The 24,691-nt window shown below is 47.2% G+C and overlaps 1 protein-coding gene across 1 annotated transcript; it reads left to right on the top strand.

Annotated features, from left to right (window-relative positions):
• The first annotated feature begins 11,911 nt into the window (after positions 1 to 11,911).
• On the top strand, positions 11,912 to 14,178 carry LOC129402389 (HLA class I histocompatibility antigen, alpha chain G-like). The gene is made up of 6 exons (XM_055128853.1): positions 11,912 to 11,987; positions 12,167 to 12,436; positions 12,614 to 12,892; positions 13,440 to 13,715; positions 13,838 to 13,954; positions 14,089 to 14,178. The coding sequence occupies exons 1-6, from the start codon at positions 11,912 to 11,914 to the stop codon at positions 14,130 to 14,132; spliced, it is 1,062 nt and encodes a 353-aa protein (XP_054984828.1). The 3' UTR covers positions 14,133 to 14,178.
• The last annotated feature ends 10,513 nt before the right edge of the window (positions 14,179 to 24,691 follow it).

The raw sequence follows: 24,691 nt of genomic DNA, 5'->3' as shown, positions 1-24,691 counted from the left end.
ATTGTCAGAGTGACCTCTTCTCTGTCATAACCACATGACAGAGTCTGCCCCAGTCCCCCACTGTGACAAGCTTCCTAACATGGAGCAGAGAATCCTCGGTCTACTGCTAGTTGACTTTAGTGCTCTACTTCTCATCCACATCCCCCTCCCAAACTCATGATTTGGTGAGTGGGGGAGAGCGACACCCAGTGGTACTTTGGAACAAATTGCAGTTCTGGGAATTGGACACCTGGGTCTGGACATGCAAAACTGGTGCTCCCGCACTTTGAGCATCTACCCTGGAGGCTATTTTTTTAATCATAAAAACTGTTTTCAGGTACTTCTACACTTACAGAAAACGTGTAAAGGCAAAGAGTCCCCACATACCCCTTACAATTTCCACTAACGTTACATCTCACATTATTGCAGAACATTGTTGTGGCCAAAGAAGCAACAGTGATGCACTTTTACTAAACTCCATATTTTGATTCTATTCATTTTCCTCACATCTATTTATAGTTTTAGGGTGCCATATAGCATCCACTTTAGTCCCAGTCAAATCTCTCTCTGGCAGATTCTCAAATATTCCTTGTTTTGATGGGTAACATCCTGAGATGTGGGAAAGGACTGTGTGTCCTTAATAACAGTGACTCTGCCCTAACATTGGTGGCTACTTTGTTACACTTTCCTTTAGTCTATTACATGTCCTCTCCTGCTGCCCCATGTGGGTCTCTAAGCCCAGCAGAGTCCAGCCCTGCTCTCCCACAGGCCATTTCCCAGTCACTTCACTCTCTCACCTCCTGAGGTCTGGGTTCCACCTCCTCTCCCTGTGCCTCCCAGTAAGGTCCTTCCTCACTTCCCACATTCAGGGGATGAGTCTATTTCACTTTATTTTTTGGTCGGGGCTCACTCAGCTGTGCTCAGGACTTGCTCTTGCCTTTGTGCTCAGGCATCTCTCCTGGTAAGCTCATATGCCAGCTCACTATACATCAATGGTTATTTATGTCACTTCTCTCCATTCCCTCCCCACTTCCCCATATGGGCCTTGTCCTTTACCAAACTATATCGTACATAATAGTTTGTACAATACTATAATTTACAGTCAACCCTGTACAGTTAACCCTGTCAACTGCTTTGCAGTTTTTGTGAAACATTCACTGGGGCTGGGTATTTGCTTTTGTGCCACTCCAGGTCAAATTCAAAGCTCACTTCTGGTTCTATTCCCCAGGATTACTCTAGTCTCTAATCCAGGGACAATATGTGGTGTCAGAAATGGCATCAGGCTCTGCTATGTGCAAGGAAAACCTACTGTAATATCTCTCCACCCTCTGAGATATCCATTATTAGTGAATGTTGGGTAAAACTACAGGAGAATGATCAGTAGATTGTGGGTCAGTCTTTGTGTAGCTTTCTAAGAAACTGGCCAGTGTCTTCCCTGGGATCTGAGCCATTTACATCCCTCCAGCAGTAAAGGAGGGTGACTGTTGCTTCACATCCTGGTCAGCACTTGGCATCACCAGGGCCTGCAACCCCACTGAGGTCTCACTTTCCAAGTGTGAGTTTTCACACAGTCAACCGGGATCTAAAATTTTCACCTAAATAAGATTTGTAGAGAAAGAGAGAGACCATATTCATTTAACTTTTATTTCAGTTATTACAACTGTGCTTTACTATTACTTCTTGTTATTATCTTACCACATTTAATTTTTAGGTTAAGTTAACATAGGCAAAAATGTGCTGAATAAAATTTAGTGTATATCACCATGATCAAGTGGGATTCATCCCGGGGATGCAAGGATGGTTTAACATTCGGAAATCAATCAACATAATCCATCGCATCAACAAAAGTAAAGATAAAAACCATATGATCATATCAATAGATGCAGAGAAAGCATTTGACAAGATCCAGCACCCATTCATGATAAAAACTCTCACCAAAATGGGTTTTGGAGGAATTTTTCTCAAGATAGTCAAAGCCATCTTCCACGAACCTAGGGCAAGCATTATCATCAATGGAGAAAAACTAAGGGATTTTCCTCTAAGATCGGGGACAAGACAAGGATGCCCACTCTCACCACTTCTCTTTAATATAGTATTGGAAGTATTAGCAATGGCCATCAGGCAAGAAAAAGATATTAAGGGGATTCAGATCGGAAAGGAAGAAATCAAGCTCTCACTATTCGCAGACGATATGATGCTATACCTAGAGAAACCTAAAAGCTCTAGTAAGAAACTCTTAGAAACAATTGACCTATACAGTAAAGTCGCAGGCTATAATATCAATACCCAAAAGTCCATGGCCTTCCTATATGCAAACAATGAGACAGAAGAAAGGGACATGAAAAAAGCAATCCCATTCACAATTGTGCCCCAGAAAATCAAATATCTTGGAATCAGCTTAACTAAAGAAGTAAAGGACCTCTACAAAGAAAACTATATAACTCTACTCCATGAAATAAAAGAGGACACGAGGAAATGGAAACATATCCCCTGCTCATGGATAGGGAGAATAAACATTGTCAAAATGGCAATACTCCCAAAAGCATTATACAGATTTAACGCGATCCCTATAGGGATACCCATGGCATTCTTCAAAGAAGCGGAGCAAGCAATTCTGAAATTTATATGGAACAATAAACGCCCACGGATAGCTAAAACAATTCTTGGGAAAAAGATGATGGGAGGCATCACCCTCCCCAACCTTAAACTCTACTACAAAGCGGTAACAATTAAAACAGCATGGTACTGGAACAAAGGCAGAGCTGCAGACCAATGGAACAGAGTGGAATATCCCCACACACAACCTCAAATGTATGATCATCTAATCTTTGATAAAGGAGCACGAGATGTGAAGTGGAGCAAGGAAAGTCTCTTTAACAAATGGTGCTGGCACAACTGGACAATCACATGCAAAAAAATGGGCTTAGAACTCGACCTGACACCATGCACAAAAGTCAGATCAAAATGGATTAAAGACCTCAACATCAGACCACAAACCATAAGGTACATTGAAGACAAGGTCGGCAAAACCCTCCAGGATATTGAAGATAAAGGTATCTTCAAAGATGACACAGAACTAAGCAATCTAGTAAAAACAGAGATCAACAAATGGGACTACATTAAACTAAAAAGCTTCTGCACCGCAAAAGATACAGTGACCAGAATACAAAGACTATCTACAGAATGGGAAAGGATATTTACACAATACCCATCAGATAAGGGGTTGATATCAAGGGTATATAAAGCACTGGTTGAACTCTACAAGAAGAAAACATCCAACCCCATCAAAAAATGGGGCGAAGAAATGAACAGAAACTTTACCAAGGAAGAGATACGAATGGCCAAAAGGCACATGAAAAAGTGCTCTACATCACTAGTCGTCAGAGAGATGCAGATCAAAACAACCATGAGATACCACCTCACACCACAGATACTAGCACACATCCAAAAGAACAAAAGCAACCGCTGTTGGAGAGGATGTGGGGAGAAAGGGACCCTTCTACACTGCTGGTGGGAATGCCGGCTAGTTCAGCCCTTTTGGAAAACAGTATGGACGATTCTCAAAAAACTAGAGGTTGAGCTCCCATTTGACCCAGCAATACCACTGCTTGGAATATATCCCAGAAAAGCCAAAATGTATAGTCGAAGTGACATATACACTTATATGTTCACCGCAGCACTGTTTACAATAGCCAGAATCTGGAAAAAACCCGAGTGCCCTAGAACAGATGACTGGTTGAAGAAACTCTGGTACATCTATACAATGGAATACTATGCAGCTGTTAGAAAAAATGAGGTCATGACGTTTGCATATAAGTGGATCAACATGGAAAGTATCATGCTAAGTGAAATGAGTCAGAAAGAGAGAGACAGACATAGAAAGATTGCACTCATCTGTGGAATATAGAATAATAGACTATAAGACTAACACCCAAGAATAGTAGAAATAAGTACCAGGAGTTTGTTTCCATGGCTTGGAGGCTGATCTCTCATTCTGGGTAACTCAGGGAAGGGACCACCAAGTAAAATGTGGTTGGAGGTCATGTGGGGGAAGGGTGAGGCGGGCCGAATACAGACTAGAGACTGAACACAATGGCCACTCAACACCTTTATTGCAAACCACAACACCTAATCAGAGAGAGAGAACAAAAGGGAATTCCTTGCCATAGTGGCAGGGTGGGGTGGGGGGAGACGGGACTGGGGAGGTGGGGAGGGATGTTGGGTTTACTGGTGGTGGAGAATGGGCACTGGTGAAGGGATGGGTTATCGAACTTTGTATGGGGGAAGCATGAGCACAAAGATGTATGGATCTGTAACTGTACCCTCACGATGACTCTCTAATTAAAAATAAACTAATAAAAAAAAATTTAGTGTATATGGGTCTCAGTACAAAGATTTTATTAAAGAGAGCTGTTACAGACTGAGAGAGAAGGAGAGAGAGGTTGTTAAAGACTGAGAGAGAAGAGAGGAGGAGAGAGAGAGAGAAAGAGAGAGAGTGTTACAGACTGACCAGTCCACCACCCCATAGAGAAATGGTGGGGTATGACCCCCTCCAACTGTGGGAAAGGATTTGAGTACCCTAAAGCCACATTATTTTTTCTCCCTAACTGACATGTAAGCTGATTGGTTAGTGCCACCTGTGGGTGCCCCTTTGTTCTATTCTTTCCAGGCCTGGCCAACCACTAGATTACTGATTGGCTGGCACTATCTGCAAGCATTGTAAATTTTTTTCTGTCTGTTTCCTTTCCTAAGATGTGGTCTCGGGTTCATGCCCATTTCAGCTGTCAGCTACATGATCATACAGAATAGCAAGATGGCCACTAACAACTAAAATGGCTGCACTTTGGTTTATGCCAAAAATGGTTGTACTTTGGTTCTAACAATACCATTCATCATGTCCTTATGATACGTTTATGTTAATTAAGTCAGTTCTCTCCGTTCCCCAACCAACTCTAAAAGCATACACATTTTCCTTGTCTTCTTTCCCATAGAGTTTCTTTGAGGGAATTTCTATGTACAGCCCACACTAAGGGCTGTTCTGTAAGTTTTTGTGGAGCATTCAATTTAGGGATACATCCACTTGCTCTCAGGGGTTACTCCTAGTGAGACTCATGGAGCCATATATGGTGATGGTAATTGAACCCTGGTCAGCCCAGGAAAGGTAACCGCCCAAGACAGCCCTTGAGAATATTTTTAATTCTCTCATATGTGAATAGTTTTAAAAAATTTGGACACTTGCAAACACTTATCAGATCATACTCAAATTCTGATATTCCATTCCAGTTTATGAACATTATCTTTTCACTAAACTAAACTTTTATTTCTTTTTCACTGCCAGGATGCACCCCTGCCTCCATACACAGAAGGCACATGTTCTACCACTGAGCCTTATCCCCTACCTCACAGACCCAGTTTAGCTTTTCAGTCTAGAAGAGGAGGCTAGATTAAATATCTGGAATATTGCTCAGTGTAGACATTTTGGGGCCCGGGAATATTGCTTCGTGTAGACTACCTGCCCTGCAGATATGAGGGCACGAGTTTGACCCCTGGCACCATCCCACATGCCTCATCTGATCCTAATGATATTGTTTCGTGTGATCCCAGCCCCCAAAAATCTAGGGTTCTGTCTCTGACAAATACCTAGTGTGCAGGAACTCCATAACTAAATTATATTATCTCCCAAGGACCACAGCTAAAAAGTGTGAGAGCACAACAAGCAAATGTGTGATTCCAGCAAGCACCTCAACCGACTGTGTGAACAGCAGTAAAGGCACCACCAGCAGTGATAACAAAGGAAGGAAAGGTTCTGAAATAAATTTGCAATAAAAGACCTTTTAAACCACCTTCTTAAAATCATCAGGCCTTACAAGATAGTGAACAATGCCCAGGGGCCAGTGAGATACTTTAACACAAAGGGCTGGGACACAAGCTGTGTGTACAGCAAGCTGGGCTCACCCAGACTGCGAGGTCCTCCGTGGGAGCATTCCCCCAAGCACAGAGCCTGGTGCGGCCCCCAAACACAGAAAGCTGTTAATACCCACCCCACAAATGTGTAGACAGGAAGAAAGGGAGAGATTCTATATGAGCTTCACAGATTACGGCATCCTGAGATATGGGGGGAAGTCTATGAGCCCTTAATAACAGTAATTGCACATACATCTGTGGCTACTTTGTCACAATTTCCTCTAGTCCAGTTACATGTCCTCTCCTGCTGCCCCATGTAGGTCTCTGAGCTCAGTGGAGTCCAGCCCTGCTCCCCCACATGCCATTTCCCAGGAAGTTTATTCTCCACTTCCTGATAACTGAGTCCCACTTCCTCCTCCCTGTGCCAACTGGTAAGCTCCTTCCCTATTCCCATACTCAGCGGATGGGTTCATTTCATTTTTATTTACTTTTTCAGTTTTGGGGCCTCACCTGGCTGTGCTCAAGGATTAGTCCAATCAGTGCTCACGTGACCATATAGAGTGTCAAGGATAAAACCGAGGTAAATAGTATGCAAGATAAGTGCCTTACCCATTATCCCTATAGAACTATTTTTTTTTTGGTCTGGTCCCTATAGCACTTTCCCCCCCGAAATAAACAGGGTTTCAGGAGAGAACAGCTTCACCATCTCCCCACTCCCCACAATAGGACCTCGGTGCTCTTTTCCCCCAGTGAGGGGCAGGACAGCAATGGTCCTGCCCTGTCTAAAGTCCCCCTTTGCTTGTACAGGATTGGGGCCCAGAAAAGATACTAAGTAAGTCTAAATAAAAACTTCAAAGATACCCCAATGTCAGCCCCATGTCTTCCACCTGCTGTCACGAGTCTCCCGTACTGGGTTCCTGGATGGAGCCCAGGGTTCACCCAAGGGAGCCTGTATCTCTGCTGACCATATCCACCCTTTAATTCTCCCCAACACCAGCAGTTTTGAGTTCATATATCATTTTCCAAACTGTTAGTTTATTTTTACAAAATGGAAAAAATGTAGATTCAAAAGCCTAATACCTCTACAAGGTTTGAGGTCCCCAATATTCATGTACCCCATTTTCTGAGGCAACCAGTGTTTTCATTTTAAGTGACTCATTGTTATTCAAGTAGACTATTCACAATTATCTGTCACAATTTTTAAAAATATCATTCCTATGTTTTTGTATAAAGTTTAATTTTTCCATATATCAAACAAAATAGCAGATTAAAGGCAGGAGGAAAAAAATCCAGCTATCTTCTGATGAGACAAAGAAGATAAACACTTGAAAAATGTAAAAGGTAAAGGATCCTCTCTTTCACAGCACCATTTATTGTTGGAATCATTTTTTCCCTTTTCCTTCTAATTTTGGGTCAAAGACTCCTGAGTAGTGCTCAGGGGGCCTTTGAGAGATCTCCAGGGTCTCCTGTGCCATACCTGGAGGTGCTCTGAGGACCACGTGCTGTCATATTGAATCTGGTTCCATGTACCAATTAATCCCTGGAATAATTTCTATTTTTTTGAAACTATTTAAGCACCATGATTTACAAAGTTGTTCATCATACACTTGTTTCAATACAGTCATTTCAATACAATGTTTCACACCAATTCTACCACCAGTGTAGCCTTCCCTCCATCAAAGTCCTCAGTTTCTCACTCACCCCTTAATCATGCCCTCTTAGCAGCATAAAATAGTTGATTTCATATTTCTTGTTACAACACATGCTAAAACATAAAATTATTTCTGCATTAAGAATTCCCTTTGTACCCTCGGCGCCATCTTCCCACCTTCAACAGAGAAGGGGCCAGGCAGTCTGGTGAGCAACGTGGCCGGAGAAATGCTCCAGACCCGAATCTGGGCCAACAACACCAGGGATCCAGATGGAGGAGGTACAGCTGGTACACCTTCTCCGGATGGGGCCCTGGCGACACTGAACAGCAACTAACACTGCTCCGGGTTGCAGGACTGGAACACATCCGAGCCGCGGGGGGGTGGGGGGGCACTGGAGTGGGGCAGCGCCTGCCCGAACTCCAAATGGTCCCGGCCGCCAGAAGTCCCGCCCTCAACCCACCCTCGGCGCCATCTTCCCACCTTCAACAGAGAAGAGGCCAGGCAGTCTGGTGAGCAACGCGGCCGGAGAAATGCTCCGGACCCAAATCCGGGCCAACAACACCAGGGATCCAGACGGAGGAGATACAGCTGGCACACCTTCTCCGGATGGGGCCCTGGCGACACTGAACAGCAACTAACACGGCTCCGGGTTGCGGGACTGGAACACATCCGAGCCGCGAGGCCGCATCAGCGGCCGTGCGACCTTTTCTAAAAACTGAAAACATACAATCTTTTAATGACAAACCAATTATCAAATGCTTCCTTAGTAGGGCTGTCTTCCTTGGGGGGAAACTCCAACAACAATAGTGAGTTTTGTTTTGCAATATGGAATGTAATCAAGGTAGAGAGAAAATGAAGTGAAATTCATCAGTTATACAGTTGGGGGGGGCTGTGGCGGGGGGGTATACTGGGGATTTTGGTGGTGGAATATGGGCACTGGTGAAGGGATGGTGTTTGAATATTGTATAACTGAGACATAAACCTGAAAACTTTGTAACTTTCCACATGGTGATATAATAAAAATTAAAAAAATAAAAACAAAACAAAACAAAACAAACAAAACGTACCACAAAAAAAAAAAAAAAAGAATTCCCTTTGTAGGGGCTGGAGCGATAGCACAGCGGGAAGGGCGTTTGCCTTGCACATGACCAACCCAGGTTCGATTCCCAACATCCCATATGGTCCCCTGAGCACCGCCAGGAGTAATTCCTGAGTGCAGAGCCAGGAGCCAGGAGTAACACCTGTGCATCTCCAGGTGTGACCCAAAAAGCAAAAAAAAAAAAAAGAAGAAGAAGAAGAATTCCCTTTGTCGTGACAGTTTTTACTGAGGTGAACGGTGTGGCACATACATGCTAGCTCTTGGTGGTTGCACAGGCATGCTGGCTCTCTGAGGTTGCACGCATGCTCTAGCACTCTGAGGTTGCACATGTCAACCATGGTGTCAGCACACTTGGCTGCACTGCTCATTGTTTTGGTTGCATACACTGACATCCCCACTTCCTCAAGTCTGCCCGCTTAGTAGGAAACAAATAATTTGCTTTCTATTGCTTGTCAAAACAAAAAAGTATCATAAAACTGGTCAATAGAAGTCAATATATGATCATTGTTCTATCTCACCATGGTGTTACTAAAGTCACTCTCTGACGTTTGCATGTAAGTGGATCAGCATGGAAAGTATCATGCTAAGTGAAATGAGTCAGAAAGAGAGAGACAGACATAGAAAGATTGCACTCATCTGTGGAATATAGAATAATAGACTATAAGACTAACGCCCAAGAATAGTAGAAATAAGTACCAGGAGGTTGTCTCCATGGCTTGGAGGCTGGTCTCTCATTCTGGGTAACTCAGGGAAGGGACCACCAAGTAAAATGTGGTCGGAGGTCATGTGGGGGAAGGGTGAGGCGGGCCGGGCCGAATATAGACTAGAGACTGAACACAATGGCCACTCAACACCTTTATTGCAAACCACAACACCTAATCAGAGAGAGAGAGAACAAAAGGGAAGACCCTGCCATAGTGGCAGTGTGGGGTGGGGGGAGACGGGACTGGGGAGGGTGGGAGGGATGTTGGGTTTACTGGTGGTGGAGAATGGGCACTGGTGAAGGGATGGGTTATTGAACTTTGTATGGGGGAAACATGAGCACAAAAATGTATAAATCTGTAACTGTACCCTCACGTTGACTCACTAATTAAAAAAAACAGTAAAAAAAATAAATAAAATAAAATAAAATTTTAAAAAATAAAGTCACTGTCTGAGGATTTACTGAGCTGTTTGGTGCTACTTGAGCCTTCCATTATATTGTTATTCCCCCATTGAGCTTGGTGGGCTTCTGTGCCACTTTCCCACCAATTCTGTGTTCCGACTGGGCTGTCAGTACTATGAGTTTGGAGGAGTCACTCCAGGAGCTGGGAGACCATTTAGTGACTTGGCAGCTTTGTGACGTTCAGTTGTGGAGTTGGATCATTTCTATGCATGAAAATTTCGAGTGTTGGTGGGGCTGCTGGGCAGGGGAGGATGACTGGGGTGCTTGGGGAATCTGTTCACCCCCATTCCGAAGAGGCCTCCAGAGCTCAGCCCTGACTTATCTGCATGGAAGATTTAGCAGCTTGGAATTCTTTTCTATATTACTTGAAGAACTGGGCTATTTCCATGCTAGAAAAAAAAATTGTTGGGGACTGGATTCATAAATAAAGGGGATGGACAAGATAGGTCCTTTATGAGACCTTTAACCAGGAATGCTGGTGCTAGAGGCAGAGCACTGCCCTAGGGGAGGTAGGGTACCTGTATCTGCTCTGTCTCTGCTTCCTCTTCTGAAAGAAATTTCCTTTGAGAAAGCCCATTACAAAGATGTTTGTTCCCATAAACTAAGACCCTTGGGACTTGGGACTCCACCCTGTCCCGCTGCTCCTGGATCTGATCTTTGTCACGCTACCTCACCGTGTCCAGGGATGAGACTAAATCAGTGATTTTTCTGTGGTTTTCATTTCAGGATCTAGCTACAGTCTTACAAGTGAGTGAGACCCCCGAGATGCATCTGGATGTGTAAAAGTCTATCTTGCATAGATTGCGGTGGTTTGGCATTTGCCCAAAGAACGCTGTTCTCCTGATGATTATAGATTCTAAGCAATAAAGATTAGTCATGGAGGACAGTTGGGCCTCTCAATTCACTAGGCTATTAGCTCCCTGCCACCATGCTTTAACTCTCCTATTTTTATGTCTTTTTTTTTTTTTTTTGGCTTTTTGGGTCACACCTGGCAATGCACAGGGGTTACTCCTGGCTCTGCACTCAGGAATTGCCCCTGGCCATGCTCAGGGGACCATATGGGATGCTGGGATTTGAACCCGGGTCGGCCGCGTGCAAGGCAAACGCCCTACCCGCTGTGCTATCTCTCCAGCCCCTATGTCTTTTCTTAATCCTCCTGAGGTCACTAGTTCAGGCCTGCTTAGCCAGGGTTGGTCCCTGCAAAAATCCTATCTGTTTTTCTTTAAAAGACTTTCTGATGGCTAGAGAGATAGTATAGCAGATAAGGTGCTTGCCTTGCACATGCTTGAAATGGGTTCTATTGCCTGCATCCCAAAGGTTCCCCTGAGTACTGTCAGGAGTAATTCCCGAGTGCAGAGCCAGTGAGCATCACTGTGTATGTCCCCTTTCCCCGCCAGAAGAAATCTTCCTGTTCACATTATTTTGTTGTTATTATTCCAGTTGGAGTCATTTTAAGTCTTTAATTCTGCAAGAGATATAGTAGAGAAGGTAAGCTTGCCTTGCATGTGGCCAACTCGGGTTTGATCCCTGGCACCCTATATGGTCTCACAAACCTGGAAGGAGTGATCCCTCCCTGAGCACAGAGCCAGGAATAACCCCTGAGCACCCCCAGGTGTGCCTAAAAGCCCAAAACAAAACCAACAATAACGTATCTTTTACTCAGATTCCTGGTACCAATACTGACAGGCATAACCCCCTGCACAGAAGCATCTCTGGGGTCCTCACTAAGTTGTAAGACTGTAGCTAGATGCTGAAATGGAAAAACCATAGGAAATCAGTGATTGAGCCTCAGCCCTAGACACTAGGAAACAGTGTGACAAAGATCAGTTGCAGGAACAGCGGGAGAGGACGAAGTCCCAAGTCCCAGGTGTGACTCCAAATGTCTCCATCCCCAAGGAGGTGTTGTGGGCGGGATCTGAGGGCTGGGATTCCTGGTCTCCCAGAGTTTCACTTCTCTCTCTATGTCAGTGTCTCCTGCCCAGATATCCAGATATTGTGTCACAAATCCTCACTCCCATTGGGTGACACCGTCTAGAGAAACCAATCAGCGTCCGCGCGACTCCAGGTTATAAAGTGACGAGGCCCTTCAAGGAGTTAGACTCCCTGGTTCCCATGATATGTATGTGGGAACCGCGAACCCTCTTTCTGCTGCTCTCTTGGGGCCTGGCCCTGACCCACACCCGGGCAGGTGAGTGCGGGTCGAGAGGGGAATTCATTGCGCGGAGGAGGGTGGCTACTGCATTCCTAAATCGCCCTTCTCTGTCCTTCCCTCCTGTTCCATCTCCCTCCCCCCTTCCCCTATCAGCCTGGACTTGGGGCGCGCGGAGCAGCGGGTCGGGCCTGGTCTCACCCCTTCCCTTCCCCCAGGCCCCCACTCCCTGCGGTATTTCCACACCGTCATGTCCCGGCCCGGCGGCGGGGAGCCCCGCTTCATCACCGTCGGCTACGTGGACGACACGCAGTTCGTGCGCTTCGACAGCGACTCGGCGAGTCCGAGGATGGAGCCGCGGGCGCCGTGGGCGGAGCAGGAGGGACCCGAGTACTGGAAGGGGGAGACGTGGAACGCCAAACACGCAGCAAAGAATTACCGAGTGAGCCTGAGCAACCTGCTGGGCTACTACAATCAGAGCGAGGCGGGTGAGCACCGTCCGGGCAGGGATGAGCCAACACAGGGACTGGCCGGGTCGGCCCGAGGCGGGTCCAAGTGTCCCAGGGGCTGAGGGACCCACCCCGGACTCTTGACCCGGAGGATCCTTGGGGACCGGGCACGGGTTTCGTTTTTGATTCAGGGTTGACCTGTGCGGGGCGGGCCAGACTCTCACACCCTCCAGCTAATGTACGGCTGCGACGTGGGGTCCGACGGGCGCCTCCTGCGCGGGTACAGTCAGTACTCCTACGACGGCGCCGACTACCTCGCCCTGACCGAGGACCTGCGCTCCTGGACGGCGGCGGCGGGCACGCAGGCTTGGAGAACGCAGCACAAGTGGGAGCAGGAGAGTGCCGCTGATCATTACAAGGACTACCTGGAGGGGGATTGCGTGCAATGGCTCCGCAGATACCTGGAGGACGGGAAAGACATGCTGCTGCATGCAGGTACTGAGTTCCGGGATTCTGAGGACCCCTGACCTTCCCTGGGTGAGGGGGCCAACTCCCCACAAAGGGGAAGATATTGGGGTTCAGTGTCAGAACAGCGCCCCTTCTTCAGTCAGGAGAGGGACGGACTCGCCTGGTTTCCATGTTCTGTACCACAGGGAACGTGGACACAGGCCCACCCTGTGTCCACAGGAACATGAAGGATTCTGAGTGTCCCTGGGGGAGGGGAGACCGGCTCTGAAATAATGAATGTGGGTTCTCGGGGACCCAGCAGTCATCTGTGAACTTTCTCAGATCTTAGCTCTGACTCCTGCTTCTCTCAGTCACTCACCGCCCAGGCAAGTAGTACCAGAGTCAGTCTCCTGAGAGACCCAAACCACCTACTCAGACTCTGTTCTAGAATTTTCCAAGGAATAGGATTTTATCTCAGTCTCCTCAGCCAGCAGACTTGTGTCTGGATGTTTGTATCCAGTCCAAACCAATTATCCTGTTTATCCTCATCATTGAAGAGACCTGAAGTGTGAATTTTCTCTTTCTTCCTCCTAAGAACCCCCCAGAAGCCACATCACCCACCATCCCATCTCTGACCAGGAGGTCATCCTGAAGTGCTGGGCCCTGGGCTTCTACCCTGCCAAGATCACCCTGACCTGGCAGCGTGATGGGGAGGACCTGACCCAGGACACAGAGTTGGTGGAGACCAGGCCTTCAGGGGATGGAACATTCCAGAAGTGGGCGGCTGTGGTGGTGCCTTCTGGAGAGGAGCAGAGATACACGTGCCGTGTGCAGCACCAGGGGCTGCCGGAGCCTGTCACCCTGAAATGGGGTAAGGAGGGGTATGGGCAGAGTCTGTCCTTAGGGGAATCAGGAGACCCCCTTCTGCAGAACTATGAAGGGTCTGGGCCAGTGCCGGGAATCATACCCTCTCCTTCCTTCCTTCCCTCCCAGAGCCCTCTTCTCAGTTCACCATCCTCACTGTGGGCATCACTCATGTCCTGATTCTCCTTGGGACTCTAATCACTGGAGCTATTAGGCAAGCTGTGATCTTCAGGTGGAAGCATTCAGGTAGGATTGAGGTGGTCTGAGCTTTCTTGTTTCATTTGGGGGTCTCCCCCCTTATTAGCTCTCCTGCCTCATTAGCGGGAGCACCACCCACCCCTGTGCTGTTGCTCACACTACCCTGTGTGTGCCGCTCTCAGGTTTGCTCAGGAAAGACACTTTCACCGCCATAAGCTGGGGATGAACCTGGTTTCCAGGGTCACAGGTCATAGTGACTGTCCCAGCAGAGCACAGACCTCCTGGAGTGACTGGTTAGTCCAGGACCATCTTGTTCCTGTGTGTTTCCTGGTCCTGCCCTCAGTCTTCAGAGTTCTGAGTTTTCCCTGGGGTCCGGGCCTAGAGAGCTGCTCTGTGGCCTCAGGACCCAGTGCTCTCCCCGACCTTCCCTGGGATGTTTCCTTCTTGCAGGTGAGGAAGGAGGACAGTACACACTTGTTGCAAGTAAGTGTGGGCAGGGCTGGGACCCTAGAATCCTGGGGACAGTGATCAGAGCCCACAGGGAGCTCCTGCGCCCCTAGTTCCTCATTTAATCCCACCCCCTGGGGCTCTGACGTTGGCCTGTTTGTTCCTCCCCAGACAGCTATGAATCCCAGGGCTCTGATGAGTCTCTCATGAACACTTGAGGTGAGGGGTTGGACAGAGGATACAGGACTGGGTTTGGTGGTTCTTTGAGAGGGGCATTGGGAGCTTGTTCAGGATGTCACCACTTCTGTGACTCACTTGTGCTATGTTCATTCTTTCCTTTCAGTGTGAGACAGCGGTACCCCCGAAGGATGCACGATTTTCTCACATTTCTATGTTGTGACTCAAGAACTGCTAAATCTCTTTTGGCCCTGGGACCTGAGTATGTCTGTATCCTGTCACCTACTATGAGGGGGGAGATTGGCCCACTCCTCCCCACACTGAACTGCATTCTCTTCCCTGATTCTCAGGACTATGTCAACAGAGACAGGACTCAGCCGTCTTCTGTGTTAGCTTCTTGTTTTCTTGTTAGCTTCTTGAACAATGTTTCTCCATTATTGAAATAAGCATCTGACTTGCCTTTTTCTTATCCCTGTTTTGTGGAATTGAAAGGTTAATGAAGAGAGCCCTGAAATTTGACAAGGAATGAATGGAAATTCTGACTTTCCTGGAATACACAGTGATTATCTGTGTTTTCTGTTTGGAGTCTATCACAGGTGGGACAGGAGAGGCTTTGAGGGGATGGGAGGGGACAGACCTGTGCCCAGTCTGTCCCTGTCTCAGTCACTGTGGGCTCTGACATGGTCACTCATCTGTCCGGGTTATTTCCCTGCTTCTTGTCCTGGTCCTTCAGTAGCACCTCGTCCCACAGGCCCTTGCTCACCAGGACTCAGGTCACACCTGGCCTCATCCTGTCCCAGGACCGTGAGCAGCAAGGGCTTCTGTGCTGGTCAGTCTAGGCTCAGGCTTGGGTCTGCTCCTCAGCCCCATCTGGGTGTTTAATTTGTTGCTTCTATGCAGGAGGCGCCTGTTCTCTTGTACACACATTCACAGCTCATTCTCTCAGTGTGTGTCCCCATCTCTGAGCCTCAGGAGGCTTTTTTTCTGTCACTAACCCCCTAAGGCCCAGCAAGACACCTGCACAGAGGACTCTCTGTGATATTAAAGATGATTGTTCAGATTCATTTAGCTCTTGTCCTTGTTCTAGGGCTGTGTCTCGTGTTGTTTTCCTCAGATTTCCCTGTCCTTACATTCTGAACCCAGCCGAGGGGAGGTGGTCATACTGTTCCTCATCTTTCATGAATTTCTGTTGGGTTTTTGCTTCTAGCCACTCTCTCACCCTGAGACTCTAACAAACTTAGCTCTGTCTGTGATCTAAGTTCATGCATTTTAAAGTAACTTTGGGGTTAGAATATGGGATATTTGAACCCAAGATGCTCTCCTCTGAAGAGAGAAAATGCTATGTGTTGCCAGTAAAAGGAGAGTGAGAAGCACTTGTGAGATTTTCTTGTGGAGGTGGCTTTGATGTCTGGGAGGAGACATTGTATTGTAGCTGCCATGGCACAGCATATAGATTGAGGTTACGTGAATAAAAGTGTCTCTATTGTGATTTACCCACTGTGCCAGATATAGTGATGACATTTTGTGGTCTAGCAAACAGAGAATGAAAATCAGGCAAAACTTACTAGCCTTGGAGATTTAGTAGGAAGGGATGAACTTACACTGAAAATATAAAAACCAAGGCAAGTGTTCAGGTTAGAAGTGGTAATTTATGCACACTCTCAAATATATGATCATCTAATCTTTGATAAGGGAGCAAGAAATGTGAAGTGGAGTGAGGAAAGCTCTCTAACAAATGGTGCTGCAAAAGTGTACAGCAATATGCAAAAAATAAATAAATAAACAAAAAGGTCTCAGACCTCGACCAAACACCATGCACAAAAGTCAGATAAAATGGATTAAAGACCTCAACATCAGACCAGAATCCATAATGTACACAGAAGAAAAGGTCCGAAAACTCTCCATGACATTGATGCTAAAGGTTTCCTCAAGGACAAAATGCCACTGACCAAGCAATTTGAAAACAGACCTAAACAAATGGGACTATTTTAAACTAAGAAGCTTCTGCACCTCAAAGGAAACAGTAACCAGAATACAAAGACAGTCTGCAGAATGGGAAAGTGCATTTGCCCAATACCCTTCTGATAAGGGGTTAATATCAAGGCACTGGTTGAACTCTACAAGAAGAAAACATCCAATCCTATTAGAAAATGGGGTGATGAAATGAACAGAAACTTTCTCAAAGTAAAAATCCGAATGGCCAAAAAGCACATGTAAAAATGCTCTCTACTAATCATCAGAGAGATGCAGAACAGGGGCTGGAGCAATAGCACAGCAGGTAGGGCGTTTGCCTTGCACGCGGCCGATCCAGGTTCAATTCCCAGCATCCCATATGGTCCCCTGAGTATTGCCAGGAGTAATTCCTGAGTGCAAATCCAGGAGGTAACCCCTGTGCATTGCCAGGTGTGACCCAAAAAGCAAAAAAAAAAAAAATTAAAAGAGATGCAGATCAAAACAATGAGATTTCATCTCCCACCACAGAGACTGGCACACATCCAAAAGAACAAGCAACTGGTGTTGGCGTGGATGTGGGGAGAAAGGGTCTCTCCTTCACTGATGGTGGGAATGCCAACTTGTCTGGCCTTTTGGGAAAACAATATGGATGCTTTTCAAAAATATTATAAATTGAGCTCCCATTTGACCCTACAATACCATTTCTGGGAATATATCCTGGGGATACAAAAAAGTACAGTAGAAATGACATCTGCACTTGTATGTTTATTGCAGCGCTATTTACAATAGCCAGAATCTGGGAAAGAACCATGTGCCCAAGAACAGATGACTGGTTAAAGAAACTTTGGTACATCCTCACAATGGAATACTATGCGTCTCTTAGAAGAGATGAAATCATGATATTTGCATCTAAGTGGATCAACATGGAGAGTATCATGCTTAGTGAAATGAGTCTGAAAGGGAGGGACAGACAGAGAATGACAGTACTCATTTGTGGAATATAAAGAACCATAATATGAGACTAACATCTACGGATAGTAGAAATAAGGGCCAGCAGGATCGCTCCATAGTTGGAAGCCAGTCTCACATGCTGGGAGAAAAGGCAGCTGGGATAGAGAAAGGACCAGTAAGCAAATGATGGCTGGAGGGCTTGCTTGGGATGGTGGATGCCAGCTGAAAGTAGACTATGGGACAAACGTGATGACCGCTTAGTACCTGTATTGCAAACCATGGTACCCAAATGGAGAGAGAGAGTAAGAGGGAATGTGCCTGCCACAGAGGCAGGGGTGGGGAGGAGTGGGGGTGGTAGAAAGGATACTGGGAACATTGTTGTTGGAGAATGGGCACTGGTGGAGGGATGGGTACTAGAACATTGTATGACTGAAACATAATCACAAAAGTTTGTAAGTTTGTAAAAAAATGTAGTTGGTAACTGCTGTGGGGAACAGGGACAGTGGCTATTTTCCTAGCCTGGTCAGTGTGGCCTCACAAGGAAGGTGGCCTTTGAGGAAAGAAGAAGGACATGAGGAATTCTCTATGTGGGTGTCTGGGGACAAGTGCCAGGCAAGGACCCTCAGTGCAAACGCACCAGGGTAGGCGTGAGTCTGTCAGGGAAGAGGAGGCAGCGGTGTGGCTGGAGCAGTCACTGAGGTGAGGTCCTGGTGTCCTCCGGTCATGAGGCTGCCATGACTGGAAGATTTGACTTGTATCTAAGAGGGGCAGTTCCAGGCAGGTTTGAATGAAAGTTCAGCCTGGTGTGATTGTCTCTGGGTCATCAGTCTGGCTGCTGTGCAGATGGACAGGTGAGGGGACAGTGAGCTGCAGGAACTGGGAAACTGGTGCAGATTCCAGGAAAGAAATGTTGAAGGCCCTGGGGTATGAGCAGGGGCAATATAAAAGTGACTGGATTCTGGGGCTGGAGTGATAGCACAGCGGGTAGGGCGTTTGCCTTGCACGCGGCCGACCCGGGTTCGATCCCCAGCATCCCATATGGTCCCCTGAGCACCGCCAGGAGTGATTCCTGAGTGCAGAGCCAGGAGTAACCCCTGTGTATCGCCAGGTGTGACCCAAAAAGCAAAAAAAAAAAAAGTGACTGGATTCTGCAGGCATTTGAAGATGGAATTATAGCACTTCCTGATGTATGGAATCTGGGGTTAAGTGACAGGAATCAGGGAGAAACCCCACATTTCAGGGTGTGTGGGTAGAAGTATGGGTCCTTTTCCTGGGCTCAGGAAAGATTCAGGAAGAAGTTCATTAAGGCAATGATAGGACCCAGGTCAGGAGGGTTACAGCTAAGACCTGTCTAAAAATGCAGGTGATGTTGGCACCTGGACAGACAAGTTTGGATTCAGGTTGGGTGTCTGGGCTTGGTAACTGACTCCAACAGTGATATTTAAACCTTGGATAAGGGGTGAGGACACTTTAAGAGTGATGGCTGACGAGAAAGGATAAGGACCACGTCTTGAACCCCCAGAACTGAGCAATCTGACCAGACCTCACATATGTGACGCCATTTGGAAGGCACAGAGACACAGTCTCAAATGCCAGTGAGTTGAGAAGTCACCTGGATGGTTTCTTCAATCTCAGAGACTCTGGCATGGAGGAGAGAGTCTGGATTATAACAAGGTTTGAGGTGAAGTTGCGAGTTTCAGACCTATTTTACCAGGAAGGACATAGACCAGAACCGACGACTGTACATCACCACCCTGCTGCCCCCAGGTGGTGCTTGGAAATAAGTGACGCCTGTGCTCCAGGTCCCATGAGCTGAGTCCCATGAGCTGACAGACTTAGGAGAGACCTGGGTATGCAACAACCTGAAGACTGAGGTTCAGCCACATTGGAAACCACTGAGTCATTCTCCAGACAGCACCTTAGGTGGGGAGGTGCTTAAAAACATTGGAGTGTTTTCTCTGGGAAGAAGAGGACTCTCCCTGTACTGCAGGATCCTGTTTGCTTTTCTGTGGGGCCCAGCAACAGAATTTGGAGGTGGGTATGAGTTCAGTAGCAGAAAAATGTTTAAATTTATTTCTTAATTAGATTTTCCACTAATGCAATCAATGGATTCCAAATTTTCCTAATATCATATTTAGTAAAAGGCTAGAGCGACATGAAGTGTAACTGTGCATCATGTAACACACGATGCCAATATTCATAATATACAAGACACACATTCTCAGAGCAGACATGACGTTCACGCAGATATCAATATGGACATGTGGGCTTGATTGTCACGGTGACTCCACAAAGCAAGCTGGAGTCTACACAGGAGCAGAACCCATCTTCCTTTCCCATTCCCCCTTCACAGGACACACTGTCCCTGCTCCAGGTCACAGATGTCACTGCCCACACCTCTGACTCCCTGATGCTGGACGCTGAGCCCTGAGTGAGGACAGCTGTGACAGCTGCTTCTGAACACAGTACACTGCTTCCACTTACTACCATGACAAATGCACCACACTTTCCCAGCCTCTGTGTCTCCACATCCTAAGTCAGAATGTAGCATGTGGTCACCTGCCAGTGGGGTTCATGTCGGGTCCAGTGCAAGAATGTGGGGAACAGATGGGTTTCCTTGCTCAGGGACGGAGGGTCTCTGTCTGCCACCCACTGTAGACTCCCCTGATGTTCGAAGGGAGTACAGGGTGTGGGGGTGAGGCTGGAGAGTGAGGAATTGGGGGAAAAACAAATTTCAGTTCAGTGAGCTTTATTAGAGCATTCCCCCCACATCAAGTGTGTCTAGAAGCTCCCTGTGCCTGTCCCACATCAGTGACTAGGGCTGTAGGGAAGCCCTTTCTCACTTCACAGCCCCCAGTCAGGTGGCTCTGGACCAGGGAGGTGTCATTCACACACATACTCTCAGCAGCCTTCTCTGCGCCCACGTGACTCATATGGTGACACTCAGGACTCTGCGCTGAGCCTGGATGGAAACAGACTTTAAGGCCTTACCTGAAGGGAGTTCATTTTGGTGTAGAATACAAATAAATTATAGTCATAGGTGGAGTGTGGTGGCTTTCAATACTCCTAATATCCTTTGCCCCCTGAGAGGTGGAGACAATCCCCTCCCCTCTTGGTGACTGGACTTGCTGACTCACTCCTCATGGGCAGAATAAAACCCAGGTGATGTGCAGTGCCCAGAAAATTGATGAGGCTTTGTGTCACTCCTGCTCACTCATGGAGTTCAATCACCCACATAGTGTGAACACAGCTGAGGACACTCATGTGGCAGGGAACCAAGGCTTGCCTCCAGCAGCACACGGATGAGCAGTGCAGTTCTGAAGCAGACCCTTCCTGCCTGAGACCCAGAGTCAGAGCCACAAGCCTGACCACACAGAGGCCTCCCACAGAGTGACACAGTGAGTCTTTGATAGTACATCTCCTAGGGTGGGAAGCTTGGGAATAATTAGCCACAGACTAATTAGAGGATAAACAGTGCGGTTCCAAAAGAACAAGTTAAACCAGTGCTGGCATGGACGCAGGGAGAGGGGATTCTAATTAATTGCTGGTGAGACTGCCAACTGGTTTAGTCTTTTTGGAAAACATTATGGTTCATTCCTCAAAAAACTATAAATTGGGCTCCCATTTGATCCAGCAGTACCACTTCTGGGAATGTATCCTGAGGGTCCAAAAAACACACAGCAGAAACACCATCTGCACCGCTATATTTATTGCAGCACTATTAACCATAGCCAGAATCTGGAAACAACTGAGTTCCAGTGAGCAGAGGACTGACTGGATAAAGGAACTATGGCATATCTACAAAATGGAATACTATGCAGTTGTAGAAGAGATGAAATAATGAAATTTGTATATAAGTGGATCAACGTGGAGAGTATTACGCTAAGTGAAATGAATTAGAAGGAGAGGAACAAATATAGAATGACTGCATTCATTTGTGGTATTTAAAAATATAGAGAATAGAAGACTAATATCCAAGGCCAGGGAAAATAGGGGTTTAGGAGGATTGGTCAAGGGTTGGGATCTACCACAAATGTGTTTAGAGCAGAGGGTAGATAAGATAGAGAAGTGACCGGTATGGCAATAATAGTTGGAAATAATAATGCTAGATAAGTATTGAGTTAAAAGTAGGTAAAGGGATATAGATGATAACCTTCAATATCTGTACTGCAAATCACGATGCCATAAAGTTGGGGGAGAGAGAGAGAGAGAGAGAGAGAGAGAGAGAAGAAAAGTACCTGCCATAGAGGTATGCTTGGATGGAGTGGGAGTGATGTGAGAGAAACTGGTGACATTGGTCTGGTGCTGGAAAATGTGTACTGGTTGAGGGATGGGTATTGGAAAACGGAATTACTGAAACCTAATCATGAACAGGTTTATGATTAGGTTTCTAATCATAGAATCTATCTCACAGTGATTCAATTTTTAAAATCTTAAAAAAACAGTGGTTTAGAAGAGCTTTATGTTATATATCTAAATTCTAATATAAAAATTCCAACAATGGCCTCAAGGTGCCCAGAGCTGTGACAGGAGTTGAACTCAGATCCGCCTGCAAACTCTTACTGTACACCCAGAATCAGGGACCAGAGCTGGACACTGCAGGGCATGCAGGCCTTATTCTTTCCTCCACTTGGTTCTGTGCATGTCCCTGATACCCCAGTAGTAGGGAATTGAGGGGGATACTCTGGATCTGGAAGGAGCACTGACCTCTGACCGATCCCTCCCCCACCACATCCTTTCTCCTTCTGTGCACGTGTGCTGCACAATCCCTACAACTAGAGAAATCGCCTATGACTTAGACTGTCCTGGTCAATGAGATTCAACATCTCTGTGGTTGCTCACCGGGTAACACACAGACTCTCCAGTTCCCCACCCAGAGCCCTTGTGCCCCCCACAGTCAACCCACCAGACACCCATTAAGTTGACCCTTCCCTGCCCCTCCAGCCCCTGCACTCCTTTTGGGTCCCATGCTGTTCCCTTTTCCACCTTCCTCTCACTTCTCTAGGAGTCCCCCCTACCCACTTCACTGTCCAGTCCCCTGAGACACTCCCTGACCCATCCCCTCATAATAGAGCTGGAGAATCGTAGTTGGTTCCCAGGAGGAGGTACTCCTGAATCCGTCATTCCTGTAAGGAACAGCAGGAACAGGTATCTGAGAAGCCCTGACACTAGGGGTTGCCAACTCAGAACTCTTATGACACAGAGACCTGCTCTGCCCTGAGCAGAGTGCAGGGGTCATTGGGTGGGGGGGAAACATCCTCAAACACTTCACCTGACAGGAGCGTCCCCTGGTGTCCCCTGTCCTGCCGCTGGGAATCCAAGGAGACCCAGGGACTCCCAGCAGGACAAAGAGGCGCTCTTGTGACTAGCCCTGTGGCCACTCGGGGGCGCTGTCGCGCTGCTCTTCAGTTCGAGCTGCCCAGGTACAGCCCTGGGCAGTAGCCTGGGGTCTGAGCCAGCAGAGCTGGTTAACCTGGAGACTGCGCAACAAACGGGTGAAGATGCTTTGTTAGGAGTCCTGAAACATGAACTCAAACGGGGATAGCTCAGTTCACCTTCCCTGACTGACATTTACATTCTTGACTCCCAGAACCCTACTCTGCTGCTGCTTGATGGCAACCCCTGAAAAACCTTAAAATTAAAGCTGTTCCTTTCTCTCTTTTTTTTTAATTAGTTTATTTTTAATTAGAGAGTCATCGTGAGGGTACAGTTACTGAGACATACATCTTTGTGCTCATGTTTCCCCCATACAAAGTTCGATAACCCATCCCTTCACCAGTGCCCATTCTCCACCACCAGTAAACCCAACATCCCTCCCCCCCTCCCCAGTCCCGTCTCCCCCCACCCCACCCTGCCACTATGGCAGGGTATTCCCTTTTGTTCTCTCTTTCTGATTAGGTGTTGTGGCTTGCAATAAAGGTGTTGAGTGGCCATTGTGTTCAGTCTCTAGTCTGTATTCGGCCCGCATCACCCTTCCCCCACATGACCTCCAACCACATCAAAATAACTTTTTAAGGTTGTGCCGGTGCTGGCTCTCTGAGTTTACACAGGGCTGGCTCTCTGAGGTTACTCAGGTGCTGGCTCTCGGAGGTTGTACAGGTGCTGGCTCTCGGAGGTTGCACAGGGTTGGCTCTCTGAGGTTACACAGGTGCTGGCTCTCTGAGGTTACTCAGGTGCTGGCTCTCTGAGGTTACACAGAGCTGGCTCTCTGAGGTTACACAGGGCTGGCTCTCGGAGGTTGCACAGGTGCTGGCTCTCTGAGGTTACTCTGGTGCTGGCTCTCGGAGGTTGCACAGGTGCTGGCTCTCTGAGGTTACTCAGGTGCTGGATCTCTGAGGTTACACAGGGCTGGCACTCTGGGAGAAAAGGTCGCGCGGCTGCACTAGCGGCCGCGCGGCTCGGATCTGTCCCAGTCCCGAATCCTGGAGCCGTGTTAGTTGCTGCTCAGTGTCGCCGGGGTTCCATCCGGAGAAGGTGTGCAGGCGGCACCTCCTCCCTCCGGCCCCCCGGTGTTGCTGGCCCCGATTCGGGTCCGGAGCATTGTCCGGGCCGCGTTGCTCACCAGAATGCCTCTGTTCCTTTCTCTAAAGGTTATACAAACACTCAAATATTTTTTAACCCTAGTTTCTGAACTTAAAAGACATTAGGTTAAGTTTCTGAACTCAATAAATCATATTTGTTTCAAGTACATCATTTTCTCAGCCTTGTAAACTATAGACAATAATCTCCTCTTTGCACACACACCTGAGGGCTATTTTTGTTTGCTCTACTTTGGGGTTTGTTTTGTTTTGTTGTAGTTTTGATTGGGGGGGGCAATGTGACAAGCCCTAGGTCACGGGACCTCCTACATACAAGACCAGGGCTTTACTGTTGAACCACAACCCCACCCCTGCTCAGATTCATATTTTGGTGGGGGTGGGTGAGATGGTGATGGTGGGCACACCCAGTGCTGCTCTGACAAGCATGCAGTCCTGAGGATTGGACCTTGGGGGCTCCAATATGTAAAGCATTCCAGCTCTTTGAGCCATCTCCCCCAAGAGCTTTCTTCCTACTTAGTTTCTAAGACACTCCTTACCCCCACCCATTTCATTGAGATACAGTCATTACATTACTTTAAATAGTCATTTTATGCATAAGTTGTTGAAACACCCAGTCATCACCAGAGTGCTTGCTTCCCTCCACCAGTGTCCCAAAGTCCCTTCCCTCCTCTCTCTTGCCGTTCCCCCAAACTCCACCTCCAGGCAATTAGCTCAGTTC

Source organism: Sorex araneus, chromosome 2, assembly GCF_027595985.1.
Source record: "Sorex araneus isolate mSorAra2 chromosome 2, mSorAra2.pri, whole genome shotgun sequence".
NCBI classification, from domain to species: Eukaryota; Metazoa; Chordata; class Mammalia; order Eulipotyphla; family Soricidae; genus Sorex; species Sorex araneus.
The sequence above is the reverse complement of the archived record's forward strand: the minus strand, read 5'-3'. Positions and strand labels throughout refer to the sequence as shown.

Excerpts from the sequence above, each read along its gene's own strand:
- LOC129402389 (XM_055128853.1), top strand. The coding sequence starts at position 11,912 with ATGATATGTATGTGGGAACCGCGAACCCTCTTTCTGCTGCTCTCTTGG. Across the intron at positions 11,988-12,166 it reads CCTGACCCACACCCGGGCAG|GCCCCCACTCCCTGCGGTAT; the intron begins GTGAGTGCGGGT and ends CCCTTCCCCCAG. Across the intron at positions 13,716-13,837 it reads GCCTGTCACCCTGAAATGGG|AGCCCTCTTCTCAGTTCACC; the intron begins GTAAGGAGGGGT and ends CTTCCCTCCCAG.